The sequence below is a fragment of the Perkinsus marinus genome, assembly GCF_000006405.1.
Source record: "Perkinsus marinus ATCC 50983 genomic scaffold scf_1104296944018, whole genome shotgun sequence".
Taxonomy (NCBI): Eukaryota; Perkinsozoa; order Perkinsida; family Perkinsidae; genus Perkinsus; species Perkinsus marinus.
This window is the reverse complement of record NW_003211602.1, coordinates 76,728-94,899: the sequence shown is the minus strand read 5'-3', so window position 1 is coordinate 94,899 and position 18,172 is coordinate 76,728. Positions and strand designations below refer to the sequence as shown.

The 18,172-nt window shown below is 45.5% G+C and overlaps 7 protein-coding genes across 7 annotated transcripts in view; 6 read left to right on the top strand and 1 right to left on the bottom strand.

Moving 5' to 3' along the window:
• Pmar_PMAR002487 (RNA helicase, putative) overlaps positions 1 to 284 on the top strand; it is a gene marked incomplete at both ends in the record, with an annotated part of 2,386 nt that extends 2,102 nt beyond the window's left edge. Inside the window, 2 exons of the mRNA XM_002780838.1 lie at positions 1 to 72; positions 132 to 284. The exon at positions 1 to 72 is cut by the window's left edge and continues 4 nt beyond it. Coding sequence (XP_002780884.1) covers positions 1 to 72; positions 132 to 284 — 225 coding nt within the window. The remainder of the gene's footprint in view (positions 73 to 131) is intronic.
• A 979-nt stretch (positions 285 to 1,263) lies between these two features.
• On the bottom strand, positions 1,264 to 2,506 carry Pmar_PMAR002486 (Equilibrative nucleoside transporter, putative; the record flags this gene model as incomplete). Its single annotated transcript, XM_002780837.1, has 1 exon — positions 1,264 to 2,506. One exon carries the CDS (start codon positions 2,504 to 2,506, stop codon positions 1,361 to 1,363), a length of 1,146 nt encoding a protein of 381 aa, XP_002780883.1. The 3' UTR covers positions 1,264 to 1,360.
• A 1,085-nt stretch (positions 2,507 to 3,591) lies between these two features.
• On the top strand, positions 3,592 to 5,417 carry Pmar_PMAR002485 (equilibrative nucleoside transporter, putative; the record flags this gene model as incomplete). Its single annotated transcript, XM_002780836.1, has 1 exon — positions 3,592 to 5,417. One exon carries the CDS (start codon positions 3,592 to 3,594, stop codon positions 4,870 to 4,872), a length of 1,281 nt encoding a protein of 426 aa, XP_002780882.1. The 3' UTR covers positions 4,873 to 5,417.
• Positions 5,418 to 5,843: 426 nt separating this feature from the next.
• On the top strand, positions 5,844 to 6,706 carry Pmar_PMAR002484 (hypothetical protein; the record flags this gene model as incomplete). Its single annotated transcript, XM_002780835.1, has 2 exons — positions 5,844 to 6,191; positions 6,632 to 6,706. 2 exons carry the CDS (start codon positions 5,844 to 5,846, stop codon positions 6,704 to 6,706), a joined length of 423 nt encoding a protein of 140 aa, XP_002780881.1.
• A 351-nt stretch (positions 6,707 to 7,057) lies between these two features.
• Pmar_PMAR002483 (equilibrative nucleoside transporter, putative) lies at positions 7,058 to 9,474 on the top strand. Its single transcript, XM_002780834.1, has one exon. It carries the CDS (start codon positions 7,758 to 7,760, stop codon positions 9,036 to 9,038), a length of 1,281 nt encoding a protein of 426 aa, XP_002780880.1. The 5' UTR covers positions 7,058 to 7,757; the 3' UTR covers positions 9,039 to 9,474.
• Positions 9,475 to 10,138: 664 nt separating this feature from the next.
• On the top strand, positions 10,139 to 11,443 carry Pmar_PMAR002482 (equilibrative nucleoside transporter, putative; the record flags this gene model as incomplete). The annotated part of the gene is made up of 1 exon (XM_002780833.1): positions 10,139 to 11,443. One exon carries the CDS (start codon positions 10,139 to 10,141, stop codon positions 11,441 to 11,443), a length of 1,305 nt encoding a protein of 434 aa, XP_002780879.1.
• A 645-nt stretch (positions 11,444 to 12,088) lies between these two features.
• Pmar_PMAR002481 (equilibrative nucleoside transporter, putative) lies at positions 12,089 to 13,393 on the top strand (the record flags this gene model as incomplete). The annotated part of the gene is made up of 1 exon (XM_002780832.1): positions 12,089 to 13,393. The coding sequence occupies one exon, from the start codon at positions 12,089 to 12,091 to the stop codon at positions 13,391 to 13,393; it is 1,305 nt and encodes a 434-aa protein (XP_002780878.1).
• Positions 13,394 to 18,172: the final 4,779 nt, after the last annotated feature.

The following is an 18,172-nucleotide window of genomic DNA, read 5'->3' as shown; positions in this document are numbered from 1 at the left end:
TTCAAGTCAGACAACCCGGAGAAGCGTGCTCGTGCTATCGTCCAGGCCGTTACTCATTTCAAGGACCCTAAGGTGAATACTCTACTACTCCTGCATAACGTATAGTCCTTGGAATTGTTGTTGTTGTATAGATCGTCGCTGAGGTGTCCGAGGACCTCGGTAAGCCTATGACTGGCATCAACTGTGATGAGCTCAAGGTCCGCTTTGCCGAACGTGAGGGTGGTAACATGCCTACTACCAATGGCAAGGAGGATAAGCAAGTCATCAAGGGTAGTAACTACTGAGAGCATTAGTCAAGTCGATGTGTCTCGTCGTCGCTTTAGGAACATCCCTTGCTGATATTGAGTAACTACTCGGCATATAGAGCTACTCAATGTTAGTTATCGTTTGGTATTAACATCCTCTATCACTACTTATGAAGGTCTCCAACTAAACTTTGAAGGTGCTGTTTCTTGGGTATTCTACATAGCTCACATATTTGGTTTAGTTGTAATATTCAGTCCTTGGATATAATCAGGAGCAGCAACTTGTAGTGTTCCGTATTGACTATCTCGGAACACAATCATTCCATCCTCATCACTCCTATGGGGTAGAGTGTATATAATCTTAAGAAGGGACTGGTTCTCGACTCTGCTGTTAACAGCGGCCACTCAAGCTCTGTGGTTTCATCACTAAGCCTTAGGTCGCCTGCGACGAGTCTCATTGGACCAATAATGATCGGGAGTAGTTGGTTGGGTTCGTGGATGATAAGGAGCAAGCCGCCATCCTTGTGGAACTGTTAATGGATTAGATGTTCTGCTACAGTAGTAGCAATTGAGGCCAATAAGTGATGAGAAATGAAATAATTAGCCTGGGACGGTGGTTATTGCCCGTATAGTGAGCTACTGGCAGAATGTAGAGAATTTTTGTTAGTAATACGTTCTAAACCTCTACAAAGTGCGATTCTTGGTAGTCGACTTGGACCTCCCTGGTTTATCACGTCATTATCATTATCGCTTCAAACATCGTGTTGTGGACGCCTCGGTCGAATATGGAGTCCGAATAAGAAGTTGAATTGAATAGGCCTCGCAAGGCTCCTCTGACATCTCGAAGAGAAGCTATCTTCCACCTCGGTCGATGGCTTTCGTGAAGAGGTTACTAACACGTGTTTTTGTCTCCAATGGAACATTGTGGTCTCTATCCGAGTTTCCTGATCATAGATTGAGCTTTGATTAAAGCAACCATCAAGATATGCAACAGAAAGTTGTATCAATCAGTGAGATTGAATAGAAAATCGTACGAGGCCCCAGTCGTGAGGATCCTCCGAATGCCAATGCAGGTGTCCTCCTAAGAAATCCAACATCAAACTCTCAGTCGTAAATCACTGTCCAAGGGCAACATTTAATAGAAGTGCGAGGACACTACCCCATAGGATACCGTCTACTAGAGCGAAGGGCATGAAATAGCCGGCAACCTCTTGCTCCGCTTCATCAGACGCAACCTTCTGAGGACCAGCTACCATCGACCAGGTTACCCCCATACCATTTGTAAGTGCCAGTAAGGCCATTTCTAAGTGTTTGAACCAATCCCAAGTGAAGGGAGTAGCGTTGGGGTACTTGGCAGTACAGACAAACAACGGGATGAAACAGGCCCTAGCGATTGTAAAGAAGAAAAGTTTCCACCCGTCTAAAGTTGGGAGAAAACTTGGTGCCGCCCTTCCGACGGTATCCAGCACTTGAAATGTAAAAGTGACCTGAGCTACAAAGTTCACATTCGAAGGGCTCTGTGGTTGCCAAAGGACGCTTTGCGCCGGGAATATTATGAACGTTATAGCCATTGCCAACCACACACATACACCCATAGGAGCAACATCCCGCAGGATCGCCAGAACTGGTCTCCTTGTCTGCCGTACGTGAAGACCTGAAACTCTCCTATTCTGCTCGATTTCCAACACTTTGACAACGTAGGGATGTCTTGCAGTGCCTAGTGCGTATACTGGTATCATCGCCAATGCGAGTACTGATCCGATGGTAAAAAGTATGAGACATCTCCATTCGGGAACTGCTGATATCCCAGCCGACCGCAAAATGAGGTTGAAAAGTTCGTACATAGGCCAAGGGAGCAACCCAGCGATGCCTTCCCCAACCATAATACTGAGAGTACATGATGGGGGGCACAAAGCAGCAATACCCAGAGCGGTAGGCTCGAATACAGCGTACCCTACGCCCAAGGCGAACATACAGATGAGAGCCAAGGAGAAAGCCACCGTGGAGTTGCCCACTGCTATCGCTACAACAGCCGTAAGCATAGTACCCGCGGCCATCAAGACACATCCGAGGATGATCCTAGGCTTGAATGGGAACCGATTCCCATACCAAATGAGGAGGATTTGAACGATGTTAACTGCAATCGCATAGAGGAAGGATAGGGCAGCAGCATAGTGATGCTGAAAGCTGACGCTGAGGAAGTCCAACTCGGTGAGTATCAAGTTGAATGGGAGAAGTGCGATGAATCCGAAGGCGGCCATCTGTACGAGCAAAAGCCAGTCCACCTTTGCATTGGTCGAAGCACTTGACGTATCGTCCCTCGCTGATTTCGGCTCAGACTCCAGATAGCTGAGCGACGAGTCAGAGGAAACCCTCGCTGATAATGCATCCATACTGTCGTTTCCGCTCGACAACGACCTTCTGACATCTGTCTTACCACCAGACGGCTCCCCGCCACTATTAGAAGGCAGTATGTTATCCATGTGGGCTTGCGTGAATCCGCTGTCTTCTCGTCGAGAATGTAAGGTCACACGCAGATTCATCGTTGTGCGTTTTCGCCACGAAAATACGTCACGCGCCACAAAAATGTTCAACGACGACCCCGCGCATTGAAGATGGTTATCCGCGCAAGAGACTAGGGTCAACTCTAGCAGAAGTGATTCGATTTGGCGACTGAGCTTGGTCATTCGCAGGCTCCGACCATTCTGAGAGAATGTTCTTTGTAACTAACAGGTTTCGTCTAGAGGCCTAGGTGACGGGATAGACCCGTGTGGACTGCACACTATGGAGGGTGGGGCGATTCGCCGGCACGGCCCCAGTTAATCGGGCACCTCCTACGCGACTGAAACATCAGGTGGAAACTTTCAAATCTTTAGCCCTCTCTACACCACCTAGTCGACTGATTCCATCAACAGTTTCATCGATGTGTTGAGATGAACAGGAGGATCACTGGAGCCAGAGTTGATCGTTGTGTACCGCGAGAATGACGAGGGACAATCTTTGTGCACCCATCATAGTGAGGCTTTGGCCATTTATACCTCTTGGAGTGGTTGTTTCTTATCCTGTTTTTCGTTCATCAGTCGCTGGACTATTGCGGAATCCATCTGCCCCAAATGAAAGGAATACGGTCATCATCAAGTGATCTAATGGAGCCCATGCCTTGGGCATGCGTGCTAGCGTAAGCTAGCTCGCTAGCTGAACTGGGCCGTTGAGAAGGTGAGTCATCTACTCGTATAGTATTAGGATGGAGTATTGATTAAATGTTGGATTTGTTGACATTTTGAAGCAATGGGAATATGATTACCACTATCGTTTAGTGTTTTATTTTTCATCCACAGACATCACTATGTCTCTGAAATCGTCCCCATCCGATAATGTTCCATGTTACGGAATAGGTGATATCGAAAACGGTGAGGAGAAGACAAAGATCCAGGCTAAGGTGGACATATCTTTGCTCATCCAGTTCGCTATACTGGGGTTTGTAGCGTTAGCCCCATGGAACTTTGTGCTTGCTGATATCGATTATCTCGACAGGAAGTTTGGTCATCACTTCGCCTCTACCACTCCTATCTTTTACTCGATCGCCGTCAACTTTGCACAAATGCTCCTAATTTGGGTCGGAAACAAGTTTACATTCGCACCGCGTTTTGATTGGGGTTGCATCATTCTGTTAATCTTCAACATCTTGTTGGCTGTTGTCGCTATGTTGATCGGCAATGGTAACCCTGTGGATGATGCTGGTCTCGGTTATGGTCTCGGTTTATGTTGTGTCTTCCTACTTGGTTTTGGTCATGCCGTCATGGAATCCTCCTCGTTTGGTCTAGCTGCATTATGCCCTCAATCGTGTATGATTGCTGTCATGACTGGCGAGGGCATTGCCGGTCTCGTTGGTTGGCCTCTAAACATGCTTCTACAAGTTATAATGGAAGCTGGTAATGTGCCACGAAGAGAGGAATGGCAATGCCTGGTATTCTTCTGTGTTACCTCTGCTATTACCATGTTCATTGTTCCAATGTTCCGTGTATGGACTTCGAAACATCCCTTCATGGCTGAGGTCTTGAAGATCGAGGCGAAGAGGTCCAAGGAGACTTTGACACATCGTCAGACTAGACGACCTGTGTGGGCGATCGTTAAAGATGTGGCGCCTATGGCGTTCTGTGCTTGGTGCAGTCTGGGTGTCACCTTCGTCGTTTTCCCTGCTCAAGTTGTCTTGTGGCAATCTCAGAATCCTAACAATGATGGTTTTGTGCCGCAGGTCATCTATACTTTCCAAGTGGTCGATACTGTTGGGCGATTCTTACCTAGCTTTGGTATCTCCATGCCGAACTTGCTCCTTGCGTGCTTCGTACTTGGGAGAAGTATCTTCATCCCGTTATTCATTTGCACGAGTCTCTATCCTACTGTTAAGCCTTTCTATTGGGATTGGTTCAAGCATGTGGACATGGCTCTCTTTGCTTTGACTAATGGGATGGGCTGTACCATTTCGATGGTTAAGGGTCCTTCTCGTGTAAGTCAGGATAAGGCCGAGCAAGAGGTTGCAGGGTATACCATGGCCTTCGCTTTGATCTTTGGTATTTTGTGCGGCAGCGTGTTTGGCCTTTGTGCTAATATTGGCTTGGGTCAATAGTTATTGTTACTATTCATCTACAAACCACTGTATGTAACGTGATTTATCCTATTAATATTCTATAAATAACCGAACTTAACAGTTGGTTATGTCTTATCAGAACTTTCATCTGTTATAGTCAAATGACTGACTGTTTTGATGTATAACCATGTGACATTGTTATGAACTTGGAAGTCCATGTTCATCTTTAATGCCTTGCGCATCCTCGAGAGATGTTATGGTGTGTCTCTGCACTTGATTCATTTGTAACAGTCATCAGCGCTTCAGTTGTGTCTCAACTGGGAAGTGCTGTATGAATATCATGTTGATTTTATTCTATTCATGTGCCATACAAATGAGAAGTATTTATGTTATTGAATGTGATCAGGCTGCTAGTCAATATCTTGTGCCTGTGTATTATGTGGCGAGGGAGTATCTGTGCGATGTGAGGTCAGTTACCTAGGATCTGTTGTTCCCGACTCTAGTCTGATATCGGCTGCACCAACTGTGTGCTATGCACAAAGTGTTAGCCGATTTGGTGTCCAACACTGCCGATTATGGTCCCTGGAGTTGAATAATTTTAAGAAGGTTTCGTCTGAGGTCGCCCTTGTCTTCACTAGTACACCAATTTACCTACATTTCTAAAGGTAGATGTGTATGAGTGGTTGAGTTGTTAGTTTCGGGGATCTCTGAGTCGATGAACGTGACGGTGTGTTTGTAAAGCGTGTATGATGGAATTATAACAGCTTAAGTTAAGGCGCTTAAATTGAGCGGTTCAATTCAATTTGTCCAAGATTGTGAAATATCGAAAATTCTGGAATTTGAAGGCTATAAACGTCACGGATGCACAACATCACTTGTAATGAACTATGAATTGATAGTCAGAGCATATCCATGATGGATATCCGATGGATAATCCATCGACCATGGGGATGTTCGTGATGATATCATGTCCTGCTAATATTTGTTTGAGAGATCCTGTTCCTCCGTTAATGGAGGGCAAATGCAAGCGTGCTCGTCAGGAGATTAAGCGGTATGCCCGGCAGGCTATTGCTCAGTCTGGGTCAGCCTCGCGGCCCGAGGCGTTGTCCGTCGCAGCCCGAGTGCACAACCGGTCACCAATCTTCCGTGACAAGATCAGCCCCTATCAGTTGGTATTTGGTCAGATCTCCCATGACGATTGGGGCAATGTGAACGGTCTCCGCCACGAAGAGGGTTTCCAGAAGCTCTGTAAGGACGATCACAGTGGATTCCTACTGGATTTAAAGACCAACATCGACAGTACCCTGACCATCTATCGGGACTCCCGATCCGGGAGAACAACGTCTACCACCGACTCGGTATGAATCACCACCGTCAAGCATCTACCTTCCGAGTAGGGGATCGAGTACTCTACCTCAAGCATGCCGCCACTTACGGACTGTTGAGTACGTTCCATCCGACTGTGGAAGGCCCCTACTCTATCACTAGTGTCAGTGGACGTCAATCGGCGTTGGTCACGTTGGAGAACCGGATTAAGTGTGCGGGCGACCAACTGGTCCGATATCAGGACTATGATTTTGTGCTACCTGCTTCAACGCCTTCAGCTGTGGCTCAAGAGGTGGTTGAACTTGAACGCCTACCGGAGTCCTGGTAACGATTGGGTGTTCTAGATTGCTCGGGTATCCGCCGTGATTCTCGGCGGTGTGGTGGACGTTGACCTTTATCTCGTCAACCGCTCGGAGAAGTGGTCGTAAGTGGCCGAAGGTGTCGTGTACCTGTCTCTCTGGTATTATGCTAGGTTAAGATGAGTAACAAGGCTCGGATCACCCGACGTTGGCGTCAAGATTTCAATAACTTGAGGATCCATATCTGAATTAGCAAGATTCTTCTCCGCTGCAGTATGTTATGATGAATGAAGATATTATGATTATGAAGCTATTATGATTATGAAGCCATTATGCATTACTCAGCTCCAGTTTCTTGTACCTGTCATTTCTGACGCCCGACACCCACTAAAGGGAGATGTGGCTGTGGCATGCATGCAGTAGTGAGTCTCGCCCGCCAGCCTGGCGGCGCAAGGGTATCTGTAACGTCGCTCGCTTGTAACGGCTGACCGTTTCATAGATGTGGCTCGCTGACTGGAGCTCATTACTCTTGAATGATAATTCTCGTTTGGACTAACTCCTGGTGCATTGTGTTTCCCATGTGGCTAACGGTAATTCTCCCACATTACAACAGCGACTACGCGCATTGAAATCGCCAAAATGGTCAGCATCGCAAGAAGCTGGGGTCAACTCTAGCAGAAGTGATTCGATTTGGCGACCGAGCTTGGTCACTCGCAGGTTCCGACCATTCTGAGAAAATGTTCTTGGTAACTGACAGGTTTCTTCTAGTGGCCTAGGTCACCTAGGGCACACAGGTTTATCCCTTCACCTAGACTAGGTGACGGGATAGATGCAACTTTCAGCCCGGGGGGATGGTTATTGCCGGAGTAGTGAGCCAATAGCACAGTATAGAGAATTCTCGGCAGTATCACGTCCTCAACCTCCTCACAGAGAGATTGGTTCTACTCGGACCTCCTTGAATTCTTAGGTCACTATCATTACTGCCTCATATATGGTGGTGTGAACGCCTCAGACGAATATGATGTTCGAATACGAAATTTAATTAAACAGGTTTTACAGCTTGCAAATCCTGTTTCATTAAATTTTGTAATACGAAGTAATTCCGTATTATGTGCCGGCATGTCATGTACACTATGATTCATAGTGAGACTCTGGCGACTAATACCCCTTGGAGTGGTTGTTTTTCATCCTCTCCTCGTTCATCAGTCATTGTACTATTACGGATTGTATAGTGAATTATACTGGATATATAAACACAAGTGTTCTTTGGTGTTTCATTTTTGATCCATAGATATCGCTATGCCTTTCAAAGCATCCCCATCCGGTGATGTTTTATCTTCCGAAGTAGGTGATGTCGAAAACGGCAAGGAAAAGACAAAAGTCCAGGCTAAGGTGGACATATCTTTGCTCATTCAGTTCGTGATACTGGGGTTTGTAGCGTTAGCCCCATGGAACTTTGTGCTTGCTGATATCGATTATCTCGACAGGAAGTTTGGTCATCACTTCGCCGCTACCACTCCTATCTTTTACTCGATCGCCGTCAACTTTGCACAGATGCTCCTAATTTGGGTCGGAAACAAGTTTACATTCGCACCGCGTTTCGATTGGGGTTGCATCATTCTGTCAATCTTCAACATCTTGTTGGCTGTTGTCGCTATGTTGATCGGCAATGGTAACCCTGTCGATGATGCTGGTCTCGGTTATGGTCTCGGTTTATGTTGTGTCTTCCTACTTGGTTTTGGTCATGCCGTCATGGAATCCTCCTCGTTTGGTCTAGCTGCATTATGCCCTCAATCGTGTATGATTGCTGTCATGACTGGCGAGGGCATTGCCGGTCTCGTTGGTTGGCCTCTGAACATGCTTCTACAAGTTATAATGGAAGCTGGTAATGTGCCACGAAGAGAGGAATGGCAATGCCTGGTATTCTTCTGTGTTACCTCTGCTATTACCATGTTCATTGTTCCAATGTTCCGTGTATGGACTTCGAAACATCCCTTCATGGCTGAGGTCTTGAAGATCGAGGCGAAGAGGTCCAAGGAGACTTTGACACATCGTCAGACTAGACGACCTGTGTGGGCGATCGTTAAAGATGTGGCGCCTATGGCGTTCTGTGCTTGGTGCAGTCTGGGCGTCACCTTCGTCGTTTTCCCTGCTCAAGTTGTCTTGTGGCGATCCCAGGATCCTAACAATGATGGTTTTGTGCCGCAGGTCATCTATACTTTCCAAGTGGTCGATACTGTTGGGCGATTCTTACCTAGCTTTGGTATCTCCATGCCGAACTTGCTCCTTGCGTGCTTCGTACTTGGGAGAAGTATCTTCATCCCGTTATTCATTTGCACGAGTCTCTATCCTACTGTTAAGCCTTTCTATTGGGATTGGTTCAAGCATGTGGACATGGCTCTCTTTGCTTTGACTAATGGGATGGGCTGTACCATTTCGATGGTTAAGGGTCCTTCTCGTGTAAGTCAGGATAAGGCCGAGCAAGAGGTTGCAGGGTATACCATGGCCTTCGCTTTGATCTTTGGTATTTTGTGCGGCAGCGTGTTCGGCCTTTGTGCTCATATTGGCTTGGGTCAGTAGGCATTTTAATGTTATGTCGTGTCTCTCGACTTATTGATCTGTATCAATCGTCAGCGCTTCAGTTGTATCTTGACTCAGTAGTCCTGTATGGATCTCATGCTTATTTTATTCTGTTCATGTGTCATACAGATGAGAAGTATTTATCTTATTCAATGTGATCAGGCCCCATGTCAATATCTTGTCCCTGTGCATTATGTTGCTAGGCCGAATCTGTGCGACGTTGTTGAGGTCTATTACCTGGGATCGGTTGCTCCCGACTCTAGTTCGATCTCGATTGTGCCAACTGTTTGCTATGGTCACAGTGTTGGTCGATTCAGTGTCCAATCTGAATAAGGTTTTGTCTAAGGTCGTCCTTGTCTTCACTAGTCACAAAAAGTCACGACAGTGTCTAATCTCGTGGTTATGAAGAAATCATCTTATTGTGATGTACCCGGTTATTTCTAATCTATTTCTAAAGGTAGATGTGTATGAGAAGTTGAGTGAGTTATGGGGGATTTCCAAGTCTATGAATACGATGACATGTTCGTGAAACGGGCGAGATGAGTTAGTATTGGCTTGTTGTTGGCTATGTTGAGATGCTAAAGTCAAATTGACGGATTCTACTAAATGTTGAGCATTCTGAGATTGCTATGCTATGAACCTCATGAATGCAGAACATCATCTGTACTATAGGTGATGTATATATTCTATACAGAACAATGAGTTGATACTTGGAGCATGGGGAGGTTTACGGTAAGATTATGTTGCTCTACTATCTGTTAAAGAGACTCTGTTCATCCGTTTACTTGACGCATTCCGAAATAAACTAGAACCAGGATTGATCTCTAAATCGTTGTTATAGATTGGTGCAGCGATGTCGAGGCGAGAGTTATGTAGATATGTTCATTAATCCCACATACTATGACACATGGGGAGAGGCCAGTATGCTACACAAATCCTGTCTCCGCTTTAGTTTTCTCAGCTTAAGCGCTAGCGTCATGGAATTCTTCTTGTCAGTGTGTAGGTTTTACTCTCTGCTATAGTTGCTGTGCATTGTTGACGTCCGAATCGACGTCGTATACACTGTCAAGGGTTGCTGCTAGTTTATATAACCAAGTTCAATGTCTTCCACGCAAGGATCGCCCTCTCTCACTGATAAGGATGACAGTGTCTCTGATATAGAAGAAGCTAGGCCTATAGAGACTGAAGACAAGGTTCAGGAGTCAAAGCCTAAGGTCGATTTGTCACTATTGATACAGTTCCTTATTCTTGGATTTGTGGCATTGGCCCCTTGGAACTTCGTCTTGGCTGATTTACCTTATCTGGACTCCAAGTTCCATAATCACTTCAGCTCGACTGTCCCTATTATCTACTCTGTCGCTGTCAACGTGGCTCAGCTTCTATTGATCTGGGTAGGTAACAAGTTCAGCTTTGCACCCCGTTTCGATTGGGGTTGTGGCATCTTGGCTATCTTCAACATCCTCCTTGCTGTTGTTGCTATGACTATTGGTGATGGGAATCCGTGTCCCGATGAAGGTTTAGGTTTCGGCCTTGCTCTGGTCTGTGTCTTCTTGCTCGGTTTTGGTCATGCGTTGATGGAGTCTTCTTCCTTCGGTCTTGCAGCTCTTTGTCCAACGTCATGCATGATCGCCGATATGACTGGTGAAGGTGTGGCCGGTTTGGTTGGTTGGCCTATCAATATGTTATTACAAGTCATTTTCGAAGCTGGTCGTGTTAGGCGCCAAGAAGAGTGGCAGTGTCTCGTTTTTTTCTGTGTTACATCTGTCATCACTGTCTTCGTTATTCCTATGTATCGATGCTTTACCTCCAAGCACCCTTATATGAGAGAGGTGTTGAAGATCGAGGAGAAACGTAAGACTACCAGTTTGAAGACCCGTCAGACTAGACGTCCCGTTATTTACATTCTGAAGGATGTTCTACCTATGGCCATTTGTGCATGGGGTACTATGACTGTCACTTTCGTGGTCTTCCCTGCACAAGTGTCCTATTGGAAGTCCGAGGATCCTAGCAATACTGACTTCGTAGCGCAGGTTATCTACACCTTCCAGGTTGTGGATACCATCGGACGTTTCGCGCCGAGTTTAAAGTTCAACATGCCTGAATGGTGTCTGATGATTTGGGTTGCTGCTCGTCTCATCTACATTCCATTGTTCATATGTATAAGTTTGTACCCAATGCTGGTTCCATTCTACTATGATTGGTTCAAACATCTCGTGATGGGTTGTTTCGCCATTACTAACGGTAGTGGTTGTACTCTAGCGATGATGAAAGGCCCTGATCATGCGAAAGGAGCCGCTGAAGAGGAGGTTTCTGGGTATGTTATGGCGTTTGGCCTTATCTCCGGTATTTTGACTGGAAGTATCTTCGGCCTTATTGGTAACATATGTCTTGGACAGAGTTCGTAGTCACAACCCTCTATACGAGCATTGAGGTCGAGCATTTTATTGCTCAGAGCGCTTCGTTGTACTATATAAAACTTTCTCAGGTTATGTTTCACTTCTCTAGTTGCTCTTCTTTTTATAAAAAGTAGTGGCTGACGCGAGGCGCCTCTCAATGACCACCATCAGCACTATTTTTCTGTGTGGACGTCCCTTTTCCTGTTGAAAGTCGTATATTCTTTGTATACTCTAGATTGCACACTCGTTCTTATCATCTAGTACTTTCTCTATTAAATTGTTGTTGAACCGAAGTAGAATTTGGTTAGCTGCAATCTCTTTGTTTTATAATAAGACCACTGACTCAGTCTACTGATCGCTTTTTTCGATATATGTACGAGTTTGCTATCGACGAACACCGTGAGATCTTCTCTCTTTCAGACCAGAATAGTCTATGACTTCCCAGTCGTGTCTCTCTTGATCCCACCACACTATGAAATGTGCTATGTTACTGTCGGTGATACATTTGCGTTTGGGGAGGTGATCGTCTGTCATGGCGTTCACCAATTCGGTTCCAGAGACTATTGAATCGGATAGTTCTGCCTTATGGTCGGACATTACATTTGTTATGAGACTTCCGACAGGTATTTCTTTCAGTTTATATAACTCAATTCAATGTCTTCGACTGAAAGCTCGCGTTCTCCTGCAAGCAAAGACGACAGTCTAGTTGATATGGAAGAAGCTAGGTCTTTCAAGACCGAAGAGGAAAAGAAGTCAGAGCCCAAGGTCGACTGGTCGCTGTTGGCGCAGTTCCTTATTCTTGGATTTGTGGCATTGGCCCCTTGGAACTTCGTTCTGGCTGATCTGCCTTATCTGGACTCCAAGTTTCATAATCACTTCAGTTCAACTGTCCCTATTATATACTCTATTGCTGTCAACGTGGCTCAGCTTCTACTAATTTGGGTAGGTAACAAGTTCAGCTTTGCACCCCGTTTTGATTGGGGTTGTGCGATTCTGGCTATCTTCAACATCCTTCTTGCTGTTGTTGCTATGACTATTGGTGATGGGAATCCGTGTCCCGATGAAGGTTTAGGTTTCGGCCTTGCTCTAGTCTGTGTCTTCTTGCTCGGTTTTGGCCATGCATTGATGGAGTCTTCTTCCTTCGGTCTGGCAGCTCTTTGTCCACAATCTTGCATGATCGCGGATATGACTGGCGAAGGTGTGGCCGGTTTGGTTGGTTGGCCTATCAATATGTTGCTACAAGTCATTTTTGATGCTGGTAATGTACGTCGTCAGCCAGAGTGGCAGTGCCTGGTTTTTTTCTGCGTCACTTCTGTCATTACTGTTTTTGTTATACCTATGTATCGATGCGTCACCTCCAAGCACCCTTATATGAGAGAGGTGTTGAAGATTGAGGAGAAGCGTAAGACGGCGAGTTTGAAGACCCGTCAGACTAGACGTCCGGTTGTTTACATCGTCAAGGATATCTTGCCTATGGCATTATGTGCATGGGGTACCATGGGTGTCACTTTCGTGGTCTTCCCTGCACAAGTGTCCTATTGGAAGTCCGAGGACCCTAGCAATACTGACTTCGTAGCACAGGTTATCTACACCTTCCAGGTTGTGGATACCATCGGACGTTTCGCGCCGAGTTTGAAGTTCGACATGCCTGAATGGTGTTTGATGATTTGGGTTATTGCTCGTCTCATCTACATTCCGTTATTCATTTGTGTGAGCTTGTACCCAATGCTGGTTCCATTCTACTATGATTGGTTCAAACATCTCATAATGGGATGTTTCGCCATTACTAACGGTTGTGGTTGTACCTTATCAATGATGAAAGGTCCTACTCATGCACAAGGGTCATCCGAAGAGGAGGTCTCTGGGTATGTTATGGCATTCGGCCTTATTTCCGGTATCCTTAGTGGAAGTGTTTTCGGCCTCATTGCTAACATATGTCTCGGACAGAGCACGGCTTGAGTGCAAATCTTACCACCACAATTTGAAACGCATTGATTGCGCTTCGTTGTACCATACTGGCCTTTTCTCAGGTTTAGTTTCACTTCTCTAGTCGCTCTTCTCTATCACCAAGTAGCGACTGTTGCGAGGCTCCTTTCAATGACCACGATCACTATTTTTCTCCGTGTGAACGGATAATTCGATAATTCCCTACTGGAAATAATATGTTGTATTTTCTAGATTGCTTACTCGTTCTTATCATCTGGTACCGTCCCTATCAAATTGTTGTTGAACCGAAAAAGTATTCGGTTCTCTGCAATCTCCTTGTTTTATAATAAGACCACTGAAATAGTCTACTGATCGTTAAATTTTTTGGTATATCTGCGAGTTAGCTGTCGATGAACACTGTGAGGTCCTCTGTTATGCAGACCAGATTAGTCTATGACTAGTTAGTCCTGTTTCTCTTGATCCCACCACACTACTATGTATTGTGTTACGATGAGTCATTTACCAATTAGAGGGGTTGACATGAGGTTGAGGGTGTTTTGATTTACATTTGCTACTTAAGAGGAAGTAATGTTGAAGAAAATGTGGTGAACGAGTTGTATTGGTTAAGCATTCGTTATTGTCGTTAGTCTCTCGATAACTTTGGCGAACTCCAATACTGGCTGTCAGTTAGCTGACTGTTTCTGTCGGACACCTTATCAGCTACCTGCTCTATAGTATGCAGTGCATAGTATGTATCGTATGTGTCTGTAAATTCCATTAACATGCATAAGCACAGCTCATCTGTGCTTGTCGAGTCGGCTGGATCGGTCGGTAAGCCGCGCTAGTGCTGTACCATGTGGGTGTTAGCATTCGAGCTGGGGTTGTATTCCCTTGGCCGCAAGAGCGTGATCAAGGCCAGCTACAACACAAGGCTTACACAGTGTAAGTGTAATTGAATTACTAGCCAGTGTAAGTTACACTCGCGGTCTTGCTCTTTTCCGACCCTTCATCCGCGGATTCACAGAGTCCATTTTCAAGTATGCCTAGTCCACCAAACTCCTACACGTATTGTCAAGGATCTCAGTATATTATTCAGAGGTCATCTATTCACTCTCTTACCCATCATAGACTACTTGTAGCTAGCAGAATCTGGGAAGGGGCCCAGAAGCAGACTCGTAAAGAGAGAGCCGACTCGGCTCAGCCGTGGTATCACCGGTGGTGTAATTGTATCAGCCATGGTATTCAGATAATATCAGTTCTGGGGTCAACCATATCGAGGTGGTTGTGCCAGTAGTATAACCTCAGTCAAGGGTATTCTTTCAGATCCAGAAGGCTCTGAAAAGAGCAGACTTCTATGATGCTGTTAGTCCAGAGTCTGGAGGAAGAATGAGACTGACGATGGAGCCTACTAGGCTCAGCCTAGCTGCTTTCCTCCAGCCCATCCGTTTCGGTGTAATACAATCCGGCAATCGCAACTTTTTGCTAAGGAAGCATTTTTGCAAATGCTATAATTTCTGACAGTCTCACTTTCTTGCTCTTTTGTATGTGCTGCTTTCTCAGTTACAAAGTAGCAACCACATTTACAACCTAGCAATTTCTGGTATAGGTTTTAGCAACCAAATGTTGAAAGTAGCAAATCCAAGGATGTTTTCCAGCAAGTCGCTCTTTTTTGCTCTTTTTTTGCTGCATTGTATATTTCCCCGGAATGTTTTACACGCTGGCGCTTTTGCCCAAGTGTGCTTCGCCCGCGCGTTTTCGTAATTTTGGCAAGTTTTGCTCATTTGCTGTTTAATATGTTTTGCGTTGTAATTATGCAGTCTGGCACCTTCTAAGGTTTGCTATTGTGTGATGTTCCTGCATGAAATATACAAATTGGCAGTTACCGGTATGTGATAACGCTGCGCTACTTTTATGTTTCGGCTATTTGCTCTCTTGTAACTTACGACCTGCGAGAATATATACTAGCGTTTTGCTCATTCGCTCAAACTCCGTCTCTGTTAGTGTTATTAGCAAACTTGCCCTTTTGCATTATTCGTACAAGTAATATACAATCGAGCAAACATAGTTATGGGATAGCATTTCTCGTTCGATTACGGTATTGCGTCTTATATCCATTTTGGTGCATGTTCATGCCCTGTGCACTTACTAAGTATCTATCAGAGGTGTCACACCTCGTGTCTCACTTCAAGTGAGTCACTTAGTATCGGGTCAAAGCGTGACAGCACTCTAGTGAGATATATCATTCACTCTGAAGACAGCGCGAGTTATGATCAATGCTGAATACCAAACACATGATTGCTCTTGCACGTCGCGATTGAATCAGATGAAATAACAGTTAAATTGAGTCCCATCTTCGAGTATCCTCTCTCTTTTTGCATCGTATCAGTTGTGTCTCATGGTTTGGTACGATTGTACGTATTGACGACTCAACAATACCCAGAAGTTAAACCCTTGAGTAGGCATTACGTAAGTATTACGGGCAACTTTGACATTCTGCACGATAGCGACCTCCATCATCAAAAGAAGGAGATACTGCCAACAATGCTACATCCGGGTATGTACTGCCAGCGTCAGAGTCGGCTCCTGATGGTGCTTTTCTAGGCTTTGAGCCGCCTTCTCATTATACAGCGGCGACGGCAGAACTGCTGGAAATGGTCCCATCAGTATTTTCTCCGCCTCGTAGTCATCATCAAGTTCATCTGCCGCCGTTTGCTGCCGTTTGTGTGAGAGTTTCCTCTCTGTCCTGGCGTTTGTTTTTCGATGATGCCCATGGTAGGTATCGGAAGCATATCCGCAAGGCGGCCGCGTACAAAATTCAGGAGTATTGGCGCGAACGACGTGATCGAAGGCGCCGGGAGGCAGAGGTCGTCACGAATGTGGTTGAGGATAAACGGTGAAGGAGAAAGCGGCGACGGATGTAAGTCCCCCGCTGTGAGGCTAGAGCATCGCTTTGCCGTTTCTAACGTTTCGGTTTCCTCTATAGTACTAGGTCCTCGTGACGAAGGAGCATATGGTTCGATGGCTATTCGTTGATCGATCCAAGGAGGCCGTTCCCGCGGACTTACGAGACTTCATCAACAATGCTGGCAATACGTCAGTTAAAAACTACTGCTGCAGCCAATACAGTTCCTTGAATGAAGCAGCCGCGATGAAGAGATCATACTCAATTGTGAGCTATAGTCAGTCGGCCGACTTGAATATCCTGCCTCCACAAGGGCCATGGTGTACCTGCGCACAATGGGCGACAGATACTATTTGCCCACATGTAGTGTGCATTGCCTACAGCATGGGACTGGACTCCACTCCTCAAGCTTTGAGAGACTGGGCTACAGTTACGACTTTCTTCAACCCGCCCCGACAGAAGCGTGATGGTGGTGGACTGATACAAGAACCAAGTATACCCACCACGGCTAGATATGGAATAGAAAAGACTACTCGTAACAAACGAAGGAGAGTCAACGAAGAATTGCTGGCAGAAGCTCCCAATGATTCCCAAAATCTTGTAAGCTCCCCTGATATTCAACAGGATGAACGAGCAGACGCTCTCCCGGAGGATGCCAATATACCGAGGGTCCCTGAAGAGCAAGACTACACCAATATTACGTGGCCAACTCACCCCCCCTGCAGAAGATAATTCGCAGTACTGTGGTTGTAAACGTGGGCACGTCTCCAGCATAGTCATGATCAAGTGCAGTAATACAAGCTGTCCGCATGAGTGGTGGCATATTGACTGTGCAATGCACTATGCAGCAGCCTCTGGAGTTGAATCGGGTCATATAGCGGCACTGGGAAACCGCAAGAGATGGTATTGTTTCACGTGTCGAGGAGCTACATGTACGACCCGGGCGAGAACTCGAGGAGACTAATGAGATGATAGTTAGTAGATTGTGGATGTATGTCTAAGCTTATCCTCAGACTAGCAACCTGTCATGGCATTTCTATCTATATTTTGTATTCGTAAATTTTGGTGACTGATATCTGTTATTCATATAATTATGGGAACCAGCCGCATTTAATGACTACGTTCACAATCATCATGGCTGTTCTATGCGCATTTCTTATACACTTATCCCTTCACTATCCATATTTATCCCTGCGACACCTGCCATACTACTAACTTTATCATTATCCATACATGCTATGTATTCACTATAAGTTTTTACTCATCATCGATATATTTATCAAATTTAAAGTCCATGATGCTACCGGTGATGTATGTTGAACGGTCGCAGCTCGTGTTGAGATGTAATCAATCTGCAGCGACGAACTCTTAGTCCGGCAGATCAAGTTGATCTGATCAACGATGTTATCTGACTTCGATAGAGTTGCATCTAATCAGCGCTAAGTTATCACCTTACCAACATGGTCCTTCCTTCGCGACCCGAACAAAAACTTTTTCGTTCACAACCCTGGAGACAGCACGCATGCGCACGCTATGCAGCCCAGCTATGTACTACACTTTGCATAATATAGCAAAGATATTGGTATAGGTTTGAATCACTTAACTCAACACTTGGTCGAATTACGTCTTGATGACCCCGTAATACTTTATAATTCTAAGCCTGATCACTCACGAAAGAGTCTCTTTAATGAGACTCTCCAATTTTTTAGTTTTAAGTGCCATAAAATACCATCGTAGAACCGGGTTTCGACCCAGAGACATATTCAAAGAAGATAAAACTCGAACGATAAGAGTATCAGGATAAACTGTTAGTGTACTAAACTATCTAGATCGGATCAGCGCACATTAGTACCCGAGCAAGCCACTACTGCGTGCAAAGTTGTGTTTGCACGCAGACACACGTCGCAGGT

What these genes read in the sequence shown, in the direction of transcription:
- Pmar_PMAR002483 (XM_002780834.1), top strand. Translation starts at nt 7,758, where the DNA reads ATGCCTTTCAAAGCATCCCCATCCGGTGATGTTTTATCTTCCGAAGTA.